The sequence below is a fragment of the Anolis sagrei genome, chromosome 1 (assembly GCF_037176765.1).
Source record: "Anolis sagrei isolate rAnoSag1 chromosome 1, rAnoSag1.mat, whole genome shotgun sequence".
In the NCBI taxonomy this organism is placed as follows: Eukaryota; Metazoa; Chordata; class Lepidosauria; order Squamata; family Dactyloidae; genus Anolis; species Anolis sagrei.
In genome coordinates this window covers 89,589,457-89,611,865 of record NC_090021.1, presented here as the reverse complement: position 1 = coordinate 89,611,865, position 22,409 = coordinate 89,589,457, and the positions used below count along the sequence as shown (strand labels likewise).

Genomic DNA, 22,409 nt, shown 5'->3' with positions numbered 1-22,409 from the left:
AAGTGTCTGGGATTCATCTCTGAATATTGGGCTCTTTCCAAGGGCCAAGGATATTAGTGGTATTTTCAGAGTGCTGCCTTTTCTGGCTTGTACTCACACCAAGATTTACTGCAGAGTAGGCCATACTTCTGGCAAATGTTCCAGTTCACCATTGCTGCTTGTGGGAGGCTTCTCTCAAGGCCCCGCATGGGGAGCTGGGGCGTCCCCTGGGCAACATCCTTGCAGACTGCGAATTCTCTCACGCCAGAAGCGACTTGCAGATTCTCATGTCGTTCCTGACACACAAAAACCCTCCATTGCTGCTATTCTGTTGTGACGCTCGATGTAGTCAGTTGATTATTATTATTATTATTCCTATAATTATTAGTAGTAATTATTAAAGTATTACTATTAAAGTAATCGTATTGACAACTTCGAGAAATCCCGTTTTAAAAACTGGCTTGAGGCCCCTTCCACACAACCATGTAACCCAGAATATCAAGTCAGATTATCCACATTATCTGCATTGAACTGGATTATATGAGTTTACACTGCCATATAATCTAGTTCAAAGCAGATAATCTAGATTTTATATTACAGTGTAGAAGGGGCCTTAAGGCCCTTCCACACAGCCATATAACCCAGAATATCAAGACAGACAATCCACAATATCTGCTTTGAATTAGATTATATGAGTCCACACTGCCATATAATCCACTTCAATGTGAATGTTATACAGCTGAGTGGAAAGGACCCTAGGGCCCTTCCACGCAGCCATATAACCCAGAATATCTAGGCAGACAATCCCACAGTATCTTCTTTGAGCGGAGTTATTTGAGTCCACACTGCCATATATTTCAGTTCAGAGCAAATAATGTGGGATTTTATTGAGTTGTGTGGAAGGGGTCTTAGGGCCTTTCTACACAGCCCTATATCCCTGAATATCAAGGCAGAAAATCCCATTTTATCTGAGTATGGACTCAGATAACCCAGTTCAAAGCAGTCATTGTGGGATTTCCTGCCTTGATATGCTGGGTTATAGGGCTGTGTGGAAGGGCTCCTAGTCACCTCCATTAGGTTATTTCTCACACCCGGTTTGCTTCCCGTCAGATAACAGCGTGGCTTCTAAGGCTGCGTCTACATTGCAGCCTGAATGTAGTTTGCTTCCATTTCAGCAGCCAGAGCTGTGCCATCCTAGGAAATGCGGTTTCGCAGGGCAAATCCCAGGACTACATCGCATTGAGCCGGGATAGGAAAAAAAAAAACAAAAAACGGGGGCTCTAACCCCATCTATTCTCATGTGCAAATGCGCCTAAGGATTGCGTGTTTTTAACCTAAATCCGATTCTGATGGACGCTGTGGGAAGATGCGGGGGGGGGGGTGCGGACGGCCCTGCCCCCTGCGCCTGGCCCTTGGATCCGGCTTCACTCCGTTTTCCAGTCCACACAGCCTCGAGGAATCCCCAATGCGCCGCTTGCTCTCCTGGCTTCCTTCGGAAAGAGCAAAGCCTGCTTTTTTCTATTCCTTGACCCGATCTAGTTGGTTAAACTAGACGGAGGGCAAGATTCGCCTTTAAGCGAAATCAGCGTGGAGCTAAGAGCACCCCCCCCCCCAACTGAAATTTCCCATTGGATCATAGGGTGCCAAACTGAAAATAGTGCATGCAGCTGAACCTCGTCCCACAAAACGGGACTACCACGGGCATGGGCAAACTTCGGCCCTCTTCCAGGTGCTTTGGACTTCAACTCCCTGGCTGTTAGGAATGGTGGGAGTTGAAGTCCAAAACACCTGGAGGAGAGCTGAAGTTTGCCTATGCCTGGGCAACCACAATAAAAGACTTAGAACAAATAGAAGGAAGCTTTTCAAATATGTTATTTTGAATGAGATCTCTCTATCTTTTAAGTGCTGAGGGCATCTCAAGGTCCCCATTGAGCCCTGCACTAGACTGCCTTGGGGAGCCCTCTTGTTCCCAAGGAATGCTTTGGCTGGGACATGGCCAGGAGGGTGGCTGGGCATGGCTAGGCCTCCCTAGAAAACTCCCCACCGCCACTCTTCCAAATTGCTCAATTAAGTGACAACTTAATTGGATGCTGAAGTCTACCTCATCAGATTGTATAGGGCACAAAATCAAAAACTGGAAATTAATTCTGACAAGAACCCAAAATGCCCAATTGGTACAAATGAAGTAACCTTGCCATTATTGCTCATGCTTATATTAGTGTGCATCTTGTAACAATTTCTGGCCTATGACAACCCTAAGGCAAACCTATCACAAGGGTATCTTGACAAGTGTTGTCCAAGGCTTTCATGGCCTGAATCACTGAGTTTTCCGGGATGTATGGCAATGTTCCATAAGCATTCTCTCCTGACTAGCATTTAATGGCCTTGCAGCTTCAAAGCCTGGCTGCTTCCTTCCTGGGGGAATCCTTTGTTGGGAGGTGTTATCTTGGCAAGATTTGTTCAGAAGGTCTTTCCCATCTTCTGAAGGCCAGAGTGTGTGATTTGCCCAAGTCACTCTGAGCTTCCATGGGAATTCAGACTGTAGTCCAGTGCTCAGCCCATGTGTCATATTGGTTCTGACATCATTACACTAGAGAATGAATCCACCTTAAATCTGGTTTCTGCCTGCTGCGGAATCATGAGGTTTGTAGATTAGGGAAGAGCCTTTAACAGCCTCACTAAACTACTAACACCAGAATTATGCAGGAGACAGAAACCGAGTTTAAAGTGGATTCTTTCTCTAGTGTGATAACACATTATTTTTAAAGCTCTGGCCCAAAGTAAGTTGGAATCAGGGCAGACCTTTTCATGGACTGTAGGCCTCTTCATCAGGTGCCAAGAGGTTGCAGTTGACCAAAAAAGCAACTAAATGTGATAGCTTTTAAGATGCCAGAAAACTATTTGTGTTTGTGGAGGAGTGTACTTGCATGTGCACATGCTGCAACAGACCCCCAGCATGGTCACTTCTGTTGTTCACAACAACATCACAATCCAATGGTACTTCACAATCTTTTTGTGGCACAGAAACTCTTAACTTACATTAGCAATAAAACTCTGCAGGTCTTAAACCTTATGGGGACGAGAGAGAAGGCCTTCTCAGTGGTGGCCCCTCAGCTGTGGAACTCCTTCCCCTGAGATACTCAATCACCCTCCTAGCCTTCAGAAAGAAAGTAAAAACATGGCTATGGGACCAAGCTTTCAGAGAATAACTGCAGTGTAATAAATGAATGTAGAATCTGTGCAATGACAACTGGAATGGCTCTGGATTACAATCTTGGACTGTGTGATTTTAATAATTGATGCAATTGTTTAGATGTTTTAATTCTTTGGTTTTTAGTACATTGCTTTTATGGCATTGAATTGTTGCCGATACTTAAGGCAACTCTGAGTCCTTCTCAGGGTTGAGGACAGGGTACAAATGTGGTAAATCAAATAAATAAATACTATGATGTGCACATATACAAGCTTTTTCCCAGCTAGCAAGCACTTCTTCAAATGCATAGAATGGGCTTTGTTCAAAAATACTGCTCCAATCAAGTGTTCTCTTCACAATCTGTCTCCCCATTTGCTCAAAGGTAAATTGTAATGCATGACAATAAATAATCAATGTATCTAGGCATCCTGCCTTTAAGGTCTTTGGTATCTCTATCCAGTCATGGGCTAACTTGGTCCTCTTGGTGTTTTGGACTTCAACTCCCAGAAATCCTAGCCAACTTGCCAGCAGTTAGGAATTGTGGGAGTTGAAGTCCAAAACACCTGAAGGGTCTTTTTCCATGCCTGCTCTAGTCACTCCTTCCTCCCTTTTCCTTCTCTCTTCAAGATTATGAGACATCTTGAATCATCTTGATGATGTTTTGTCTCATGTCTGTTATAACAGGCTGTGCTTTTTATTTAATTTTAGTTTATTAAGTTATAATTCGTATTTATATGTTGGGTTGTATAAACTTTGTTAGTACGGATGTATTGCTGTTGTATTGGGGCACTGAATGTTTGCCTTTTATGTTTGGAATCCATCCTGAGTCCCTTTGGGGAGGTAGAACAGAATATAAATAAATTAATTATTATTATTATTATTATTATTATTATCACAGCTCTACTGGGCTCCACCTAAAACTTTTGTTCAGTTTGTCAGGGTTTAAGCAATCTGTACATATTTTTACATTCAGAATGTATTTTTCAATATAATTATGAAATTTTCCAGGTACATAATTTGACCAGTGCCTGTTGGCTTTGTGTGACTGAAGTTACTATATATGCTCATGGATAAAGTGACCCCATGTATAAGTCGAGGACAGGTTTTGAGGGCAAAATTATGGACTCTTAGATGACCTGTGGATAAGTCAAGGGTCATTCCACAGGCAAAGAAAAGCACCAGTGCCACTGCTATTTTCCCATCCAAGCATTAAGAATGATCAGAAGCACCACCACAGTAGAGAGGGTTGGTGCTTCTTTCATGTTCTTCTTGGACAAACTTAGCTCTTGCCTTTGGCCCTTCTACTTGGGGAACCACATAGAATTAAGGTACGGTACTCATATTGATATGTGGATAAGTTGACCCACATGGGAGCTGAAGGACATAACTTTGTTTCATCTTTCTCTACCTGGAAAAGCAATGTTGTACAATTATTACAAAGCAAGCTTAATCTGAACAGGAAGGATGTGTGGACCTTACTTACTTAAGCAATCCATCGTAGCCCGAGGATGATGATCCTCCAAGTATAGTGTCTTGGTGGTGGGTCTGTAGGTGATTGTGGAGCCCTATTCTTGATCCGCATGTTCTCCTGCAGTGAAAACATCAGTTTCCAAGTGGAAGGCGGTCCCGGTCAGCACTGGCTTGACATGTCTTCCTCTTGGCACGTTTCTCCCTTTCAACCTCCATTCGTGCTTCTTTGAATTCTGCAGCACTCCTGGTCACAGCTGTCCTCCAGTCAGAGCACTCAAGGGCCAGGGCTTCCCAGTTCTCAGTGTCTATGCCACAGTTTTTAAGGTTGGCTTTCAACCCATCTTTAAATCTCTTTTCCTGTCCACTAACGTTACGTTTCCCATTCTTGAGTTAGGAGTATAGTGATTCCATTGGGAGACAGTGATCAGGCATTTGGACAATGTGGCCAGTCCAGCAGAGCTGATGGCATAGGAGCATTGCTTCAGTGGTCTTTGCTTCCTCCAGAAAAGTGTATGGACCAGGCCCTGACTGACTTTTGTTCTCTTCCACAGAAACTTGCCTTCTACTCAAAAATGCAGGAAGCCGCAGAGAGTGCCAGCAGCGCCAGCACAAGTGGGGGAGGCAGTGCCAGCAGCTCTTTTTCCAGCCACACCACTGCTGCCAGCATCAAAGAGGAAGAGTGCAGCCCAGAGAAAGAGCGCCCCCCGGAGGCCGAGTACATCAGCTCCAGATGTGTCCTGTTCACCTATTTCAAAGGGGACATCAGTGCTGTGGTGGACGAGCACTTCAGCCGGGCCCTCAGCCAGTCCAGCAGCTACTCACCCAGCAGCACCAGCACGAAGGCTGCTGCAGCTGCTAGGAGCACCAGCTCTTGGAGGGGTGAGCCCACTGGGCCTCTTGGCCATGCCACAACCTTGTGGGGTTGTCTGTCTGCACACTGTCCTTGGAAAATATTGCCTGTCTTTGTCTGTGGAGCAAGAACCATTGATGGGGAAGGCAGGACTGCATACTGTATTTCACTGTTATAACATGTTATTATACTTGAATTGCTGTGGAAACATAATGGGATTTTAGGGCAGGGAATTTATATTTTTCAGCTCATAATTTCACTGTCTGCTGCCATGACAGTTAAAGTGGAATATATAGTGCTATAACAATGTAGAGTGATAAGGTTTGAGGTTGTTTTCTTTTCAAACCTGGGGTTCAAAATGGCGTCTGACTGCTACTGTTTAGTATAGCGATTGCAGGGCAATCCAGTTGGAGCTGTGCCTTCTAGAATATATATGCGTCTTTCCCTGGGTGGTAACTGACTTTAAGCTTCACCTTCAAAAACTGGAAAGCAGAACTTGGAAACTTTTTGAGATAGATTCTAAGGCATGCCACTATTACCACATTGATATCCATCATAAAGCACTTATTTTCAGGGAGTCAGAATTGAAAGTACTACAAGATTCTTTTGCTGCTTATACTCAGGTGGGCATGATTTGAATGTTGGTATCCTCATGGCTATAAGTCTGTAAAGAAGGGGGATTTCCTTTAACAGGCATCAGAAAGCTTAGTTGTAATTCCTATCATACTTTATTTCTTTTATCTGAAAGTAGAAAAGTGAACTGTGGCATGTTAAAGAATAGTATTTTTCCCAAAGGCACAATCTTTCATTCACCTGGTACCTGCCTCTCCTTCAGAAGAGAGAGAGGGCTCAACCTCCTAACCATTCAGCTATGAAGTCATTAAGCAGGAATATGAGAGGTTAATGTCAAAATAATCTCTAGAGAAGGCTTAGTCAAACTTTGGCCTTCCTCCAGGTCTTTTGGACTACAACTCCCACAATTCCTAACAGCTTACCGGCTGTTAGGAATTGTGTGAGTTAAAGTCCAAAACACCTGGAGAAAGGCCAAAGTTTGACCAAGCCTGCTCTAGAAATACAACTCTAGTTGCACTAAAAAGAATAACAAAATGATCATTGTTTGTTGCAATATCTGTTCTTTAAAACTCAATAATAATAATAATAATAATAATAATAATAATAATAATAATGTGGGCTGAAAAATTTATCATAATGAGAGCAGATTTAAAGTAGCTGTTTTGAATAGTGACTGAGTGATACTTTCCCAACTGTCACAGTCACAAACTCATTGCTGGCCCTGAAAATGTGGTGCTGATTTTATTTATATTTAATATATACATTATTTTGGGATCAAGCCTTTGGAGAACAATTGTAGTGTGATAGATGATCTTGGAATTATGTGCAAAGACTATCAAAATGGCCTGAATTATGATTGTGGATACTGTGGTTTTAATAGTGATTGTAGGTAAAGGTAAAGGTTTTCCCCTGACATTAAGTCCAGTCATGTCCGACTCTAGGGGTTGGTGCTCATCTCCATTTCTAAGCCGAAGAGCTAGCATTGTCTCCTCCAAGGTCACGTGGCTGGCATGACTGCATGGAGCACCGTTACCTTCCCGCCAAAGCAGTACCTATTGATCTACTGACATTTACATGTTTTCAAACTGCTAGGTTGGCAGAGGATGGGGCTGACAGCAGAAGCTCACTCTGCTCCCCAGATTTAAACCTGCGACCTTTTGGTCAACAAACTTAGCAGCTCAGCAGTTTAATCCACTGCGCCACCGGGGTCGTAATGCTTTTTAATCTAAATGTTTATTTTAATTGTACATTGTATTTAAGGCACTGAATTGTTGCCTATCTGTTTGGGGTTTTGTGTGTGTGTGTGTGTGTGTGTGTGTGTCAGGAGCGGCTTGAGAAACTACAAGTTGCTTCTGGTGTGAGAGAATTGGCTGCTGCAAGGACGTTGCCCAGGGGATGTCTGGATGTTTTATGGTTTACCATCCTTGTGGGAGGCTTCTCTCATGTCCCTGCATCAGGAGCTGGAGCTGACAGAGGGAGCTCATCCACTCTCTCCCCAGATTCAAACCTCCGACCTGTCAGTCTTCAGTTCTGCTGGCACAAGGGTTTAATCTATTGCGCCACTGGGGCTCCTTGCTTATCTGTAAGCTGCCTTGAGTCCCCTTCGGGGTTGAGAAAGGAGGGTATAAATATAGTAAATAAATAAATATACTCAGTCCCCAGAGTTCTCCAAATCAATACATGTCAGATAAAAATATTGTGTGAAAACAGATAAAAACATTAAACAGAGAGAGAGATAATTCCAGCAGTCAGAAAATCCACCCTTCATTTTAAGGACCAAAAGCCATAGAAAACAATGTTTTCCTGGCTGCCTTTAGGAAATTCAAGTGTGGAGTAGAGGAATAAGCCATTCCCCTTGGAGGGAGGAATACAGTTTGGGTGTTGCAGCAGAAAAAGTCCTGTTGAATGTACATACCAACCTAGCCTCTCAGAACAGCGGTGAACCTGCACTAAAGATCTCACATTTCAAGCAGGCTCCTAAGAGAAGAGGCAACCTTTAAGGATGCTCTTGATTTAACCTAGATCAGTTTTCTTGACAAGATTTGGTCCCAACTAAGGACTTGAATTGGTTGTTCCAACGAAAGTGGGGTGGTGCCAGGGCTGAGGAATGAACAGAGCAGTCATAACTCACCAAGATGGCAGGGGGCCAGCTCAAGAGAGACTGGGCCAACTAAAGTGGAATCCACATTCCTTCCACCAAGAATGGCTCTAGTCTTGGCCTATCTGTGTGGCAACACGTGAGTCATGTCCTTGGGCTGCTAAGAGGCTTGAATCTGGCATAATTCTGCCCTTCCCTCACTCCACCCCTTGCCTGCCCTTGTTTTGGCTCATCTACCAGCAGCACAGTTGTGCTGGCTGATTCCAGAAAATATGCAGCCGTTAGGCTTGATATTAGCAGAAGGTCAATTTACCAGGCACAGAAGATTTCTGCTTTTCCCCTTAAATTTTTCTCATTTTGTCTCAAAGTTGTGCTAGCTGCAGAGGCTTAGAAGCTACAGAAACCTCTTCAGTTAGATGAAATGCCCAATTGCTGTATATCCCCCTTCTGCTAATTGATCTCAGAGATCAACTGGCTCAGGCACTATGCCACTATGCCTTCACAAAGTCCTAAGTCATTCCCAATGCTGTTTGGATTCAGTGGAGTTCCAGTTGCCTACTGTTGGCCCAGCTGTCACACTTCGAAGTCTGTTCTGCTTTGGCTATCACATGGGAGAGGGGCATTCAGCAATGTTTTAATGTGCCAGGATGATATCTATATTTGTGGCTACAAGTGTTCCTTCTTTTCCTGTAATTTCTCCATGGATTGTCAGCCAATGGTTCACATTGTAACATTGGTCCAGGGAACACCATTCTAAGTAGCGTTGCTCAAAGTCAGGTCCTTTAGGACAGGGTATAAATTCTTAATAAACACACAAATGTTGGCAAAAAGAAACAAAGACCGGAAGAACCATAGTAATTGTAAAGTATTACAACAGAGAGATTGGGCAGTCTTGTATTGAAAGTGCTGTTGCTGTTTTACCACTCTATTCCTGGGGGGGGGGGGGTGAGGGGGTTTGAGGGGTCACCAAAGACCATCAGAAAACACATATTTTTGATAGTTTTAGGAATCCTTTTGGCAGAGAAGGCCGAAGATCTCTCTGCCTGCCCTACACTTTCTTTTAGTCCTTTCAAGGCATTGGGGTTCTGTGTGGGAAGATTGGTCCAATTCTATCGTTGGTGGGGTTCAGAATGCTCTTTGATTGTAGGTGAACTATAAATCTCAGCAACTACATCTCCCAAATGTCAAGGTCTATTTTCCTCAAACTCCACCAGTGTTCACATTTGGGCATATTGAGTATTCGTGCCAAGTTTGGTCCAGATCCATCACTGTTTGAGTCCACAGTGCTCTCTTAATAGTAGATGAACTACAACTCCAAAACTCAAAGTCTAAGCCCACCAAACCCTTCCAATATTTTCTATTGGTCATGGGAGTTCTGTGTGCCAAGTTTGGTTCAATCCCATCATTAGTGGAGTTCAAAATGCTCTTTGATTGTAGGTGAAATATAAATTCCAGCAACTACAACTCCCAAATGACAAAATCAATCCCCCCCAACCCCACCAGTATTCAAATTTGGGTGTATCGGGTATTTGTGCCAAATTTGGTCCAGTGAATGAAAATAAATCCTGCATGTCAGATATTTACATTACAATTCAGAAAAGTAGCAAAATTATAGTTATGAAGTAGCAACAAAAATAATTTTATGATTGGGAGTCACCACAAAATGAGGAAATGCATTATGGGGTCACGGCATTAGGAAGGTTGAGAAACACTGCTCTATCTTGTAAGACTGTTCACTATGTCTGGCCACTGAGTGTAAAGTTGTAGGAAAAGTGGGAGACGACAGAACGTAAAAGAAGCCACAGCCCTGAATCTGCAAGATCCAAACATGGTAGTTAATGCCTGGTGATTTGGAAGGTCTTTTGTTCCTTGGGTCACCTCACATTGAATTTGACTTGACTAACAACAAAAAGGAGTGGGATTGAACCCCCTTTTTGAAAGACTGTTAGGAGGATTTGAACCCCACAGTTCCCCCAATGCTTTTACCTATCCACCTCTTCTGAGTAGATGTAAATAATGATGAATCATTTCTATCACAGAAGGGGATAAAAATGCTCTGGAGTTATGATCTCTTTTTCCCTGAACATGTTCTCTTTTGCAGAGTTAAAATTTCTGTCTGGGCCAATTATTGATGTTATATTCAATATAACTACCTCTTCAATTAAAACTGTAATGGTGTAGTTGTTTACGTACAATGAAGTTTAGGATTTTTTTTCTAGTAGCAGTTGCCACAGCTAGGGGTATTTAAAGTGAGAGTCCTCATAATGGGCAGTGCTTTTCAAAATATAGTGCCCTATCACATATATTTATATAATTCCATTACTTTCTTTTTATGTTATTTCTCCCTTGTTTTGTTGTTGTGAGCTTTCAAGTCTTTTCTGACTTAGGTGACACTATAACAGAGTTTTCGTGGCATAATTTGTTCACACAGAGTTTCCATTTTCCTTCCTCCGAGGCTGAGAGAATACGGCTTGACCACTTGGGTTTCATGGCTGAACAAGGGTTTGCATCCATGCCTGCAGGGTCATAGTCCCATGTAGTCCGATCACTATAACACACAGAGATCTAACCCCAAATTATTAGTTCCAGTGAGAGTTGAACCAATGGACACTTCATAAGCCAACTATTAAGTGGATTCCAGGGACTCAGTGGGTCTACTTTAGTTGGGACCAAGCACTGGATTTAGGCCACTAAGTCTATTTTCTGGCGTCGACAGAGGGAAAGACTGGTCATGCCTTGTTGTTCTTCTAAATTGGGAATTTCCTGCTACTGGGATCTGCTCCAAATACCTTTGTGCAAGGGTCACTCAGTTGGCTCAAGCACAGGCAAGGCAAACCGACTGGCTGTGGAAAAGGACTCCTTGGCACACAAGCTTGGCACCTGGCTCTGGCCCCACAAAAGAAGGTCTAGAATGTGCTCCTTGGAGCCAGAATGTGGGAAGCTGTCTAGAAAAAAAAGCCATGTGCAAGCATGTGAAGGAGTGAACCCAGGCAGAAACAGAGGGTGCATCTAGGCTGTAGAATGAATGCACTTTTGCAGTACTTTAACAGCCTTGACTTAAAACTATGGAATAATGGGAGTGTCGGTTTACAAAGTCTGTAGCCTTCTCTACCAAAGAGTCCTGGGACCTCATCAAACTGTATTTCACATGGCAGCTAAAGCGCTGTCAAACTGTATTGGCACCTACACTGTCCACCTTCTGCAAGAAACTAAAAACATGGATGTTCCACTGTGCCTTTGACTAAGCATTTCCAAAGAATTGTCCCAATGTTACCTAAGTTCCTGCACTTTAGCATGGCTCTTCGCTCTACAATCCTGACATTTTAATGCCCATGAACATTATGCTCTCAGCCCTGCCTTCTGAATTTTGCACTTTCCCTTAGTTCTATCTAGGAATTTGCACAAGCCCAGAGCCCTCTGAACTCAGCACGTCTATCATTCCATATGGTACTGTTTTTTATGATATGTTTTGTTCTGATATGTTTTTATTTGGTTTTGTTTTGTTGTTATTTTATTGTGATATGTTTTAAACTTTGTGCTCCCTGGGCTTGTCCCTTTGTAAGTTGCCCCGAATCCCTTAGGGGAGATGTTGTTGTTGTTATTATTATTATTATTATTATACTGACACAAAAACACAATATGTCACAGCAAATGAGATCTATATGCTGGATTTCGTATCACAAAATCAGAAGTCAAACACTTCCCAAGCATCTAGGACTGTGTGATGTATTTTCAAATGATGCACGCAGATCCAAGTAAGGTGGCCTTTTGCAGCTGACAGGTTGTGATTTCGTCAATGTTTATTGTTTCCAAATGCCAGCTGAGATCTTTTGGCACAGCACCCAGGGTGCCGATGACCACTGGAACCACCTGTACTCGTTTATGTCAGAGCCTTTGCAATTATTATTATTATTGACACAAAAACACAGTATGTCACACCAAATGAGATTTATATGATGGATTTCGTATCACAAAATCACAAGTCGAACGCTTCCCAAGCATCTAGGACTGTGTGATGTATTTTCGAATGAACTGGATTATCTGAGTCCACATTCAGCTAATGTGGGACATTTTGCCTTGATATCCTGGGATATAGGGCTGTGTGGAAGGGCCGCAGGTGCATGAGCCTACTCTGCAGTCTTGGAGGCAAGGCTGCATCCTTTGAGCCTTCAACAGCTTTGAGCCGAGGTAATAGTAGGTGATTCCAGTAGTTTTCCTGCCCAGTAGAACCCCTCATTTATTGATTCCCGCACATTAAGCAGCTGTCTGGGGCTCCAAAGAAGGCCAGGGCAGTGTTTTCTCTCTTCTCTGTCCCCTTCCACACAGCTGAATAAAATCCCACATTTTCTTTTTTGAACTGGAATATATGGCAGTGTGGACTCAGATGAGCCAATTCAAAGCAGATATTGTGAGATTTTCTGCCTTGATATTTTGGGTTATATGGCTGTGTGGAAGGGCCCTCTGCTAGTTAACCTGAAACCTCTTATAAGAGGATTGGATGCAGGGGGTCCTTCCTATTCTTGGGAGAGGAAAACTGCTGAAATTGTTGTTCCATCCAGATGTGCCTGATGAGTGGTGGCTGTGGAATTTATAATCCAACACAATTTGGGGAAGGCCTCAGAATTTGTTTTCTTCTCAGCACTTGGGTTTCTGTTTTCTGGACTGTGTTCCCATGTTCCAAAAGCATTTTCTCCTGATGTTTCACCTACATCAATGGCAGGCATCCTCAGAGGTTGAGGGGTCTGTTGGAAACTAAGCAACTGAGGTTTATATATCTTGAATAATATCCAGGGTGTGAGAAAGAACTCCTGTCTGCTTGAGGCAAGAGTGAATGTTGCAATTGGCCCTCTTGATTAGCACTGAATGAATGAATCACAATCCCTTGAGGGGTGGGGCAGAGCAGACCTTCCGAAGGAGTTGCTTACAAGCATGTAACACTACAGCTCCCACGGTTCCATAGTCTGGAGCAGTAGCAGTTAAAGCGGCATTAATTCCTCAGTGTAGATGCACCCTGGGTTGCAAGAAACCCCTCCCCTTTGAGACCCATGCCGTCCCCGCTTTCCGGCCAGATTGGAGCTTTGTCAAGGTGAGTCGAAGAAGTGTCCCTAACTCTGCTCAAAGGCAGACTCCAAAAATCCCAACTCCGTCATCGAGGGATCCTCCCACCGGTCTTCAGAGCTCATGACCCGCGGGAGGCAGCCCACCGCCTTCTGCTCCAAGAGTTGGAGGAGAAGAAGATTCAAACACACCCACCGCCTCTGCAAGGGCGAAAAAACAGGAGATCTCTCCCTCCATTCAGTTTTTCAGAGTAACAGTGACACTCGCCTAGGGGCAACTTTGAAACCTTAAACTGGTCGCTGAAAGATACAGTGAACTGGACTAGAAGGATTCCGGGGATTGTCTCTGGCCCCTTCCACACAGCTGAATAAAATACCACATGATCTGCTTTGAACTGGGATATATGGCAGTGTGGGCTCAGATAAGCCCGTTCAAAGCAGATATTGTGGGATTTTCTGCCTTGATATTCTGGAATATACTTACTTAAGTAGGCGATTCCTCGTAATCCAAGGATGATGGTCCTCCAAGTGTAGTATCCTGGTGGTGGGGCCGTGTTCCGGTAGGGGTTGGCGCCCTCCATTCGTGCCTCTTCAAATTCTGCAGCACTGCTGGTCACAGCTGACCTCCAACTGGAGCACTCAAGGGCCAGGGATTCCCAGTTCTCAGTGTCTATGCCACAGTTTTTAAGGTTGGCTTTGAGCTCATCTTTAAATCTCTTTTCCTGCCCACCAACATTCCATTTTCCGTTCTTGAGTTCGGAATAGAGCAACTACTTTTGGGAGAAGGTGGTGGGGTGGGCATTCGGACATCTTCCAGCACGCTGACATTTTCTCAAGAGATTTGCAGGATTTTCCAGAGGCAGCACTGATGTAATCCTTCCAGGAGTTGCATGTGACGTCTGTAGACTGTCCATGTCTCGCAGGTATATAGCAGGGTTGGGAGGACAATAGCTTTATAAACAAGCACCTTGGTATCCCTACGGATGTCTGGGATATAGGGTTGAGTGGAAGGGTAATAGTATGATAGCTGGGTCCAGAAGCTCCGAGCCTTAAGGAAATGCTGGATTGCTTCTTCAGGAGCGCTGTTAGCGCAAGAGAGACTTGGCTAATGTAAGCCAGGCCAGAGACAGACAATATAGAAGGAATGTAAGAGTTCTTCAATGGTGAAACCCTCATCCTTACCCTTAACCGTACCCTAACCGTAACCCCTAACTCTTACCGTAACCCAAACTCTAAACCTTGCCCTAACCCTTACCCTAAGCGTCCCCTCCTTTCTATCCTTCCTTCGCCCTCCCTCTGCCCCTTCTCTTCCCTTATTCACAGCCTCTTCCTAAGGCTCGCAGCTTCCGGACCCAGCTTTCATACTATCACCTGGAAGGACCCTAGAAAGGAGTTTCAGAGTACAGGCAGTTTCCGAGTTACAAATGTCTGCCTCGTAGTTAAGAACGGAGGTGACAGAACAGGAAGTGAGAGAAATCTACCCCTAGAAAGGGATTTTTACCCCCGAGAGCGTTATCATGGGGAAAAGGTATCTCCAATACAGCTTTATCTCCTTCCACACTGCCCTGTATCCCAGAATATCAAGGCAGAAAATCCCACAATATCTGCTTTGAACTGGGTTATCTGGGATGTGGGATTTTCTGCCTTGATATTCTGGGATACAGGGCAGTGTGGAAGGCCCCTCAAATCCTTGTTTCCACAACAAGCAAAATTTGTCAAATCCAATTATGACTGGGAGAGAAAGAGGGGTGAGAACTTCTGAACAGGGGCACAGGCAGCAAAACAAACACAAGAGTGTTAACCCTTCCCTATGCTGTCCAAAGCATATATATATATATACATATATGTGTGTATAGTACCTGTTCCAACTTACATACAAATTCAACTTAAGAACAAACCTCCAGAACCTATCCTGTTCCTTACTTGGGGACAGCCTGTATACAGATTACCAGGGTAGCACAAAGGTGTTTGCAGCCTGAGTCCAATGTAAACAGGGTGAAACCCAACTGAGATGCATGGCACTGAAAACCAATCAAGCTATTCTCCAGGGTCACTTTAGCAATCCAACCCATTGGATGCACTTTTTCAGGCCACCCAAAATCTGACCACTGCCTCACATTTCCTAATGGTAATTTGCTCTTGCTGTGTACCCTGAAATAGTTTCTGAATTATAGGAAACCTGAGTGGTGGGGTATTTGTACACAAAATGGCCTTACTTTCAAGAGGTGTTGGGTTTCATCCCTGAACTGCACAAATCTCTTGTGCCATCAAATTTCCAGACCTCAGTGAGTAGCTAGAGATAGGATTAGGCTGAGGAATTCCTCTCCCTGTCTCACATTCCTATGCATGTTTCCCAAAAGGGCTTTGGCTTTACTCTTCCTCCTTGCCACTGTCTCCTCCGGTTTGATGATGTAGGAATGGAATTCTATGAGGGAACTTCTTTAAAAGTATTTTTTTATTGCCCAGGGCTTGGCCATACAGTCATTCACCATTTCTCCCGTCTCTTCTGCTTTTCTTTCCACCTGCGAGGATGCACATTTTGCCTCTCTCTAGACAAAATGTAGCTTCGTGGATTTTCTACCCTTTTTGCCTCTTTAGAAGATGAAATTTAGTAAGCTAGTTACTCTGGGACCTTTTTGATCAAGAATGTATTTTATTTACTTCAATAGATACGTTGAACTTTAAGTTCTGACTCTGCAATCCTGTGTCATCCTAAAATATAGAAGCTTATCCCAGCTCATCACATGCAAGTTTCTGCTGCTTATGAAGTTTCCTTCTGGTACTCTGCTATATTATGGTGGAATCACTCCAACTGAGGGTTATTTTTGAGCCTAACTGGTCAGATGCACCAACAAGAAGAAACAGGAATCCTGCTAAAAAAAAAAAATCAACCTCCCCATTAGGCATTTCACTTGCTTGGCATCTCTGTGTCCCTCCTTGATCCTACATTGACCCACTGCAAATAGACATCTTGGTTGCAGCCCTTTTAAAAAAGAGTGAATATCCTGAGCTGCTAAAGCATGTACAATGTCGCAACTGTAAGATGTTCACCCAGAACATCATCTTACCTGTACTCAGTTAGAGATGGCTTTCCCATCCCAGGATATTAATTCATCCCCAAAGTGAATTTCCAAGTTTTGCATGATTACTTTGGGCTCTTCCACACAGCCCTATATCCCAGAATATCAAGGCAGAAAATCCCACAATATCTGCTTTGAACTGGGTTATCTGAGTTCACACTCAGATAATGTGGGTTTTCCTGCCTTGATATTCTATGGTATAGGGTTGTGTGGAAGGGCCCTTTGTTTGGTACACTGTTTCTTACATCCGTGAATGATCACAGATCAGAATGGACATAAAGAACATGTGTGTGGTTCTAGACTAGTCTGTTCAGCAATAAGGCTGACTGGGATCAATGGATCTTACTCCCCAGTAAATGACAGGAGAATTGCAGCCTAATCATTCCTCCTCTAGACACTGTCTTCGAACATAGGGAAAATGCAGCCCATAAACTGTATAAAGCCCATCCTGTTATAGTCAACCCCAGCTTCTGCCAACCTAGAAATTTGAAAACATGCAAATGTGAGTAGATCAATAGGTACTGCTTTTGCAGAAAGGTAACGACGCTCCATGTAGTCATGCTGGCCACATAACCTTGGAGGTGTCTACGGACAACGCCAGCTCTTTGGCTTAGAAAAAGAGATGAGTACCATCCCCCCAGAGTCAGACACAACTAGATTTAATTTCAGGGGAAACCTTTACCTTTACTAAGAAGGTTCCTTGCATCATGTAGGTTGTCAGGGCAGTTTTACTAATATAGCCATCTGCTTTATTAAGGAACCATAACTCAAAGAATCACCAAGCTACAGATCTCAGAAGTTTTGCAGAGTAACTTATGAATCAAGGAGATCAAGGAGATTACATTAATTAATAGTAAGCTATAGCAATTCATCCCCAAAGCCACTTTCATCTAAAGTATTTTGGATGGGATCATTAGTTATGAAATCACAACAAAAGTTGTTTTGTGTGTGTGTGTGTGTGTGTGTGTGTGTGTGTGTGTGTGTCACGAGTGACTTGAGAAACTGCAAGTCACTTCTGGTATGAGAGAATTGGCCATCTGCAAAGACATTGCTGAGGGGACACCTGGATGTTTTACCATCCTGTGATGGTTTCTCTCATGTCTCTGCATGGGAAGCTGGAGCTGACAGAGGGAGCTCACCCTGCTCCCTGCATTTGAAAGTCGAGACTGGTGAAAGGAGAAAATAATTCCTGGATGCATTTTGGAAGAAGTCTTCAGACAATCCCTAGAATGTTAAAAATTGTTTATTTATGCTAGGTTTTCATGACTTGGTTGTTTCATTTCTCATATGCATTTTTGGTACTTTTGAATTAAAAGTTTGCTGAAACAGTTGAACTTCTCTTTTTTATGATATCCTTTTTTCCATTTCATTTCTGCCCACAGTACTAAATGTTCTGTTAAAAGAAATAATGACCGGGAGGGTATCTACACTGTTTACTGAGGTATACCTATACAGCACTGAAAATAATGGATTATTCTTTGTGTATATGTGATAAAGTATTATCTTCTCACATGCTTCTAAGGTTTGGTTCCAGGACCATGGGTACCAAAATCTCTGGATGCTCAAGTCCCATTATATACAATGTCATAGTAAAATGGTATCCCTTATGGCAAAATAAGGTTTCCTTTTTTGGAAATTTTTTTGGTGTGTGTGTGTGTGGGGGGGGGGGGGGTATTTTCAGGTCATTGGATTGTTGAATCTATGGATGCAGAATCCATGAATACAGAGGGCCAATGGTACTCTTGTCGGGGGGGGGGGGGCAATTTGTCCTGGAAACTAATTCAACTTGTCCTGGAAACTAATACCAGTGGTTCTCAACCCTCCTAATGCTGCAGCCCCTTAATACAGTTCCTCATGTTGCAATGATCACCAACCATAAAGTTATTTTCGTTGCTATGTTATAACTGTAATTTTGCTACTGTTAAGAATTGTAATGCAAATATCTGATATGCAGGATGTATTTTCATTCACTGGACCAAATTTGGCACAAATACCCAATACACCCAAATTTGAATACTGGTGGGGTTGGGAGGATTAATTTTGTCATTTGGGAGTTGTAGTTGCTGAGATGTATAGTTCATCTACAATCAAAGAGCATTCTGAACCCCACCAACAATAGAATTGGGCCAATCTTTCCACGAAGAACCCCCATGACCAACAGAAAATACTGTGTTTTCTTATGATCTTTGCTGACCTCTCTGACACTCTCTTGCGACACCCCCCCCCCCAGGGGTCCTGACCCCCAGATTGAGAAACGCTGTTATATACAGAGTAGTACAGTAGTATAAATGACAGAGGGTGGTGATGAATAAACTAGCATCCCACCATTTCATTTCTCTGAATGTTTCTTCTCTCTGCCTTCCTTTTTCAGATGGATCATTCCCCATGAGTCAACGCAGCTTCCCACCCTCCTTCTGGAACAGCACGTACCAACCCTCTTCAGTGCCAGCTTCCTTGGGCAGCCCTCTGGCAGCCACCACCCACAGCGAACTGCCCTTTGCCACAGCGGACCCTTATTCTCCGGGCTCATTACACAGCCACCTCCACCAGGGCGGCCCAGAGCCCTGGCACCCTGCCCACCACCATCACCACCATCACCACCACCATCCTTACATTGGCACACAGAGCTCGGCCTATCCCCGCCCCACCACTGTACATGAGGTATATGGCCCCCACTTCGACCCTCGCTATGGCTCGCTCCTGGTGCCTGCTGCTTCTGTGCGCCCCCACCGCCTCACGCCTGGCTCTGTGCCTACACCTGTCAGCCCTCAGTGTGAACTAGGCAAAAGTGAGCCTGCCACATCAGCGTGGACAACGCCTGCACCTTTCGCCAGTCCGGCAGGGGAGATGGCACAGAGCTTAGGCCTCAATGTGGACACAGGTAAGGCCCACAAGAGACATCTGTGTGTGTCTGCGTGACCTCAGCACCTCAACAGGCTCTGCCATTATTATAAAATCAAGATGGGAAAGTATAGTGAAAGGAAACTTCCTGCATCATAGAATGCCATACTTTGTGTTACCACAGAAGATGCCAACATTCCTGTTTCTTTTTCCTTCTCATCCCATTTAACACACGAAGTTACACTTTGTGTTATATTATGCCATGAGTCCGTGCATTTCCTAATACTTTCTACCCATAGTTGGCAGTCACATATTTGTATCACACAGGAAGAGAAAGAGACACAAAGCAGTGACAGTACTCTTTTAGTAACTTTCATTCCACTTTCAGCAACCCAAGAATATATAGTCGCATTTGAAGTTATGCTTAAAAAATGGAGATGGCCTTTTCCTTGCAAAAACTTTTGGAATGTTATACTTCTTCAGATTCTTGACAGCAAACTATTTATCTCTAATAGAATGATATAAATTCTCTAGGGTATACAAACTGGGTTTTTCCCTTCACATTCATTCTTTCTTTCTTTCTTTCTTTTTCCCTTCTCTTTCAGGGTGGCAATAGCTAGTTTGATCTATGCAAAAGAAATAGATTGTTCTTGTTTGCATCTGGTTTAAATACAATGTCATATGTCTCGATATCTCATGTACCACTAGTGGAGTCGCAGTGGTGCAATGGGTTAACCCTTGCTCTGACTGGACTGCTGACCTGAAGGCTGGCGGTTCAAATCTGTGAGATGGGGTGAGCTCCCATCTGTCAGTTCCAGCTTCCCATGCAGGGATATGAGAGAAGCCTCCCACAGGATGATAACACATCCAGGCATCTCCTGGACAATGTCTCTGCAGATGGCCAATTCTCTCACACGAGAAGCAACTTGCAGTTTCTCAAGTACTTCTGACTTTATAAAAAATGTACCAGTAACTCCAATGGAAAGTGGAATGATGGGTATTTGATGTTCCCCTAATATTTCCCACTTGGCCAAAAGTTGACCATATAGCTGCACTGGCGAACCTCAAGACTGTTGTCAAAGGCTTTCATGGCCAGGATCACTGGGATGCTGTGAGTTTTCCAGGCTGTATAGCAATGTTCCAGAAGCATTCTCTCTTAACATTATATGTGAGCAAAACGTCAGGAGAGAACACTTCTGTAACATGGTCGTACAGCTCAGAAAACTCACAGCAACCCAACCTCAAGATTCCTAGAGATAATATTTTTCATCCAATCCACAAATAACCAAATCTGCAAAAGTCAAACCCAAAAATGGGGAGGGCAGACTAGTTTTTTTGTCCACCATCTTGGCCTCACCTCTGTAATAACCACTTGAAGTAAGGCAAACCCTTTGGTAGTGTGGTTGGATGGGGATTAGTTCTCACTATCACAAGTAATTGTTTAATGTCAGGCTTATAGGCAAATCTGAGCTCTGGCACCACTGCCTCTCCCTTAGACATGAAAAGCCCTTTCAGGCAATTATAGCATTATCATTCCATTTAACTGCCATGGCTGCCCTCCTGTGGAATCCTGGGGTTTGCAAAGGGAGCGTTGAACCTTCTCTGCCAGAGAGCTCTTCTAGTGCCCAACTAAACTACAAACCCAGGATCCTGTGGCCGCTAAAAGTGAAATCAAAATGCCTCACCTAACTCCAAACAAAAGGTAGTTTATTTGCCCATGCAAGAAAATGACAGTGTTTGACTTTTTTCTGTCCTTATTTTAAATTTCTCCCTTTCCCTTTCTATTTTGGTTTATTTCCAATTTTTTTTCTCTTTCTCTCTCTGTTCTCAGGTTTGCAGCCTCAGGATAAAAGCAAGGATCTCTATTGGTTTTAGAGCTGTCTTCCCATCTTCTCAATCCCCTCTAGTCAGACCTCTCTACCTAAGTAGGACTGGTGGTGACAGAGCTGAAACTGAGTCGATTTGTGTTGTAACAGCTTTTGATCTTGGTTTGCAGCTCACTGTTCTTCTTCCTTCTGTGCTGGATCCCTCCTGAGCTGAGCTGCCCATGTCTAAGGCTCCCCTTGTCATGCACAAACTCCATCTCCTCTGCCCTGCCCCCCATCTTTGACATTCAGAATTTCATGTCACATTTCAAGTTCAAGAACACAGGCAAAGCAATGGGATCTAACAGCTGCTTCAAGTTGCTATTTCACTCAAAAGAACAATAAGACATTGGGGAGATACGAAGGGGGTGAAGCAGTCTCTTTGCTATTGAAGAACTAAAACCAAGTGCAAGGAGATCACACCCAGAACTGTGAGCAGGCCATTCTAAAGAGCCAAGAAGGATGTGGAAATCACTGAGTTTTGGAAGGAAAACAATGAGTAGGAATGGCATGAACATTTCTTTTCAATTGTCATTTTTTAAAAAAACATCTACAATTTTCAAACAGCATGGGAAATGATTCAGACATTATAAATGGGATTATTTTTGCCCTGTATCGTGTGGAAACAAAAGAGAAGAATTCTAAACGCCAAAATCCATTTGGGACTTTAACAACAACACAAAAGAGAGAACAAGGACAAATCTTTCAGACTTCAGTGTGGTGGTGAGTGGCAAGTGACTAGCATGGGCCACCTGCCTTCAGGATTACACAAATGCAGCTGTTCGAGAGACAACTGTTCCAGCTCTAGAAACTTGACAACCAAGGTGGCACTTCTCCGAGTTTGGCACAACAATTGCGTTGGATAATGCATACATACATATGTGTATATAAAAGGTTTTTATACAAGGAACATTATGTGATGAAAGAAGAGACCCTTCCAGGAAAAGAGAAAGAGAGAAAAAAATCCTGACAAGCTGTCAAGAGGAACAACTGGAGAAAATAGGGGGGAAGTAACTAAATAGGCAAAGGACTTCATTTTGATTTGAACACTCTTGTGTATCTTTGTAAGGGTCAGGCAACTTGATCTCTTTCTCTCTTCCCTTTTCTTCAGAAGGGACATATAACAAGTGTTTCTTTGTAGAAAAGTTGTATTAAAGATGTCTCCTTTCACCCTCCAAGTACAAGAGTTTTGTGTAGAATTCAAGGAAAGTCAGTTTGAGAATTCTTGTGAACCCAGGCTCTAGTGAAGGGGCAAGCACCAATTCTTTTTAACTAGTATGGTTAAAGTGGGTGAAGAAGGAGAAAACCTTCTGAATACTATGCATAATTTAAGGCAGCTTGAGCGTGTTTCTCCTAGACATTCTTCTTTACTTTCTGTACTCAGCAGCCCCAATCATGGTGAC

The 22,409-nt window shown here is 43.4% G+C and overlaps 1 protein-coding gene across 1 annotated transcript in view; it reads left to right on the top strand.

Moving 5' to 3' along the window:
- VGLL2 (vestigial like family member 2) overlaps nucleotides 1-22,184 on the top strand; it is a 28,972-nt gene extending 6,788 nt beyond the window's left edge. The window contains exons 2-4 of the mRNA XM_060753235.2: nucleotides 5,194-5,521; nucleotides 18,672-19,181; nucleotides 20,973-22,184. Coding sequence (XP_060609218.1) covers nucleotides 5,194-5,521; nucleotides 18,672-19,181; nucleotides 20,973-21,016 — 882 coding nt within the window. The 3' untranslated portion in view covers nucleotides 21,017-22,184. The remainder of the gene's footprint in view (nucleotides 1-5,193; nucleotides 5,522-18,671; nucleotides 19,182-20,972) is intronic.
- Nucleotides 22,185-22,409: the final 225 nt, after the last annotated feature.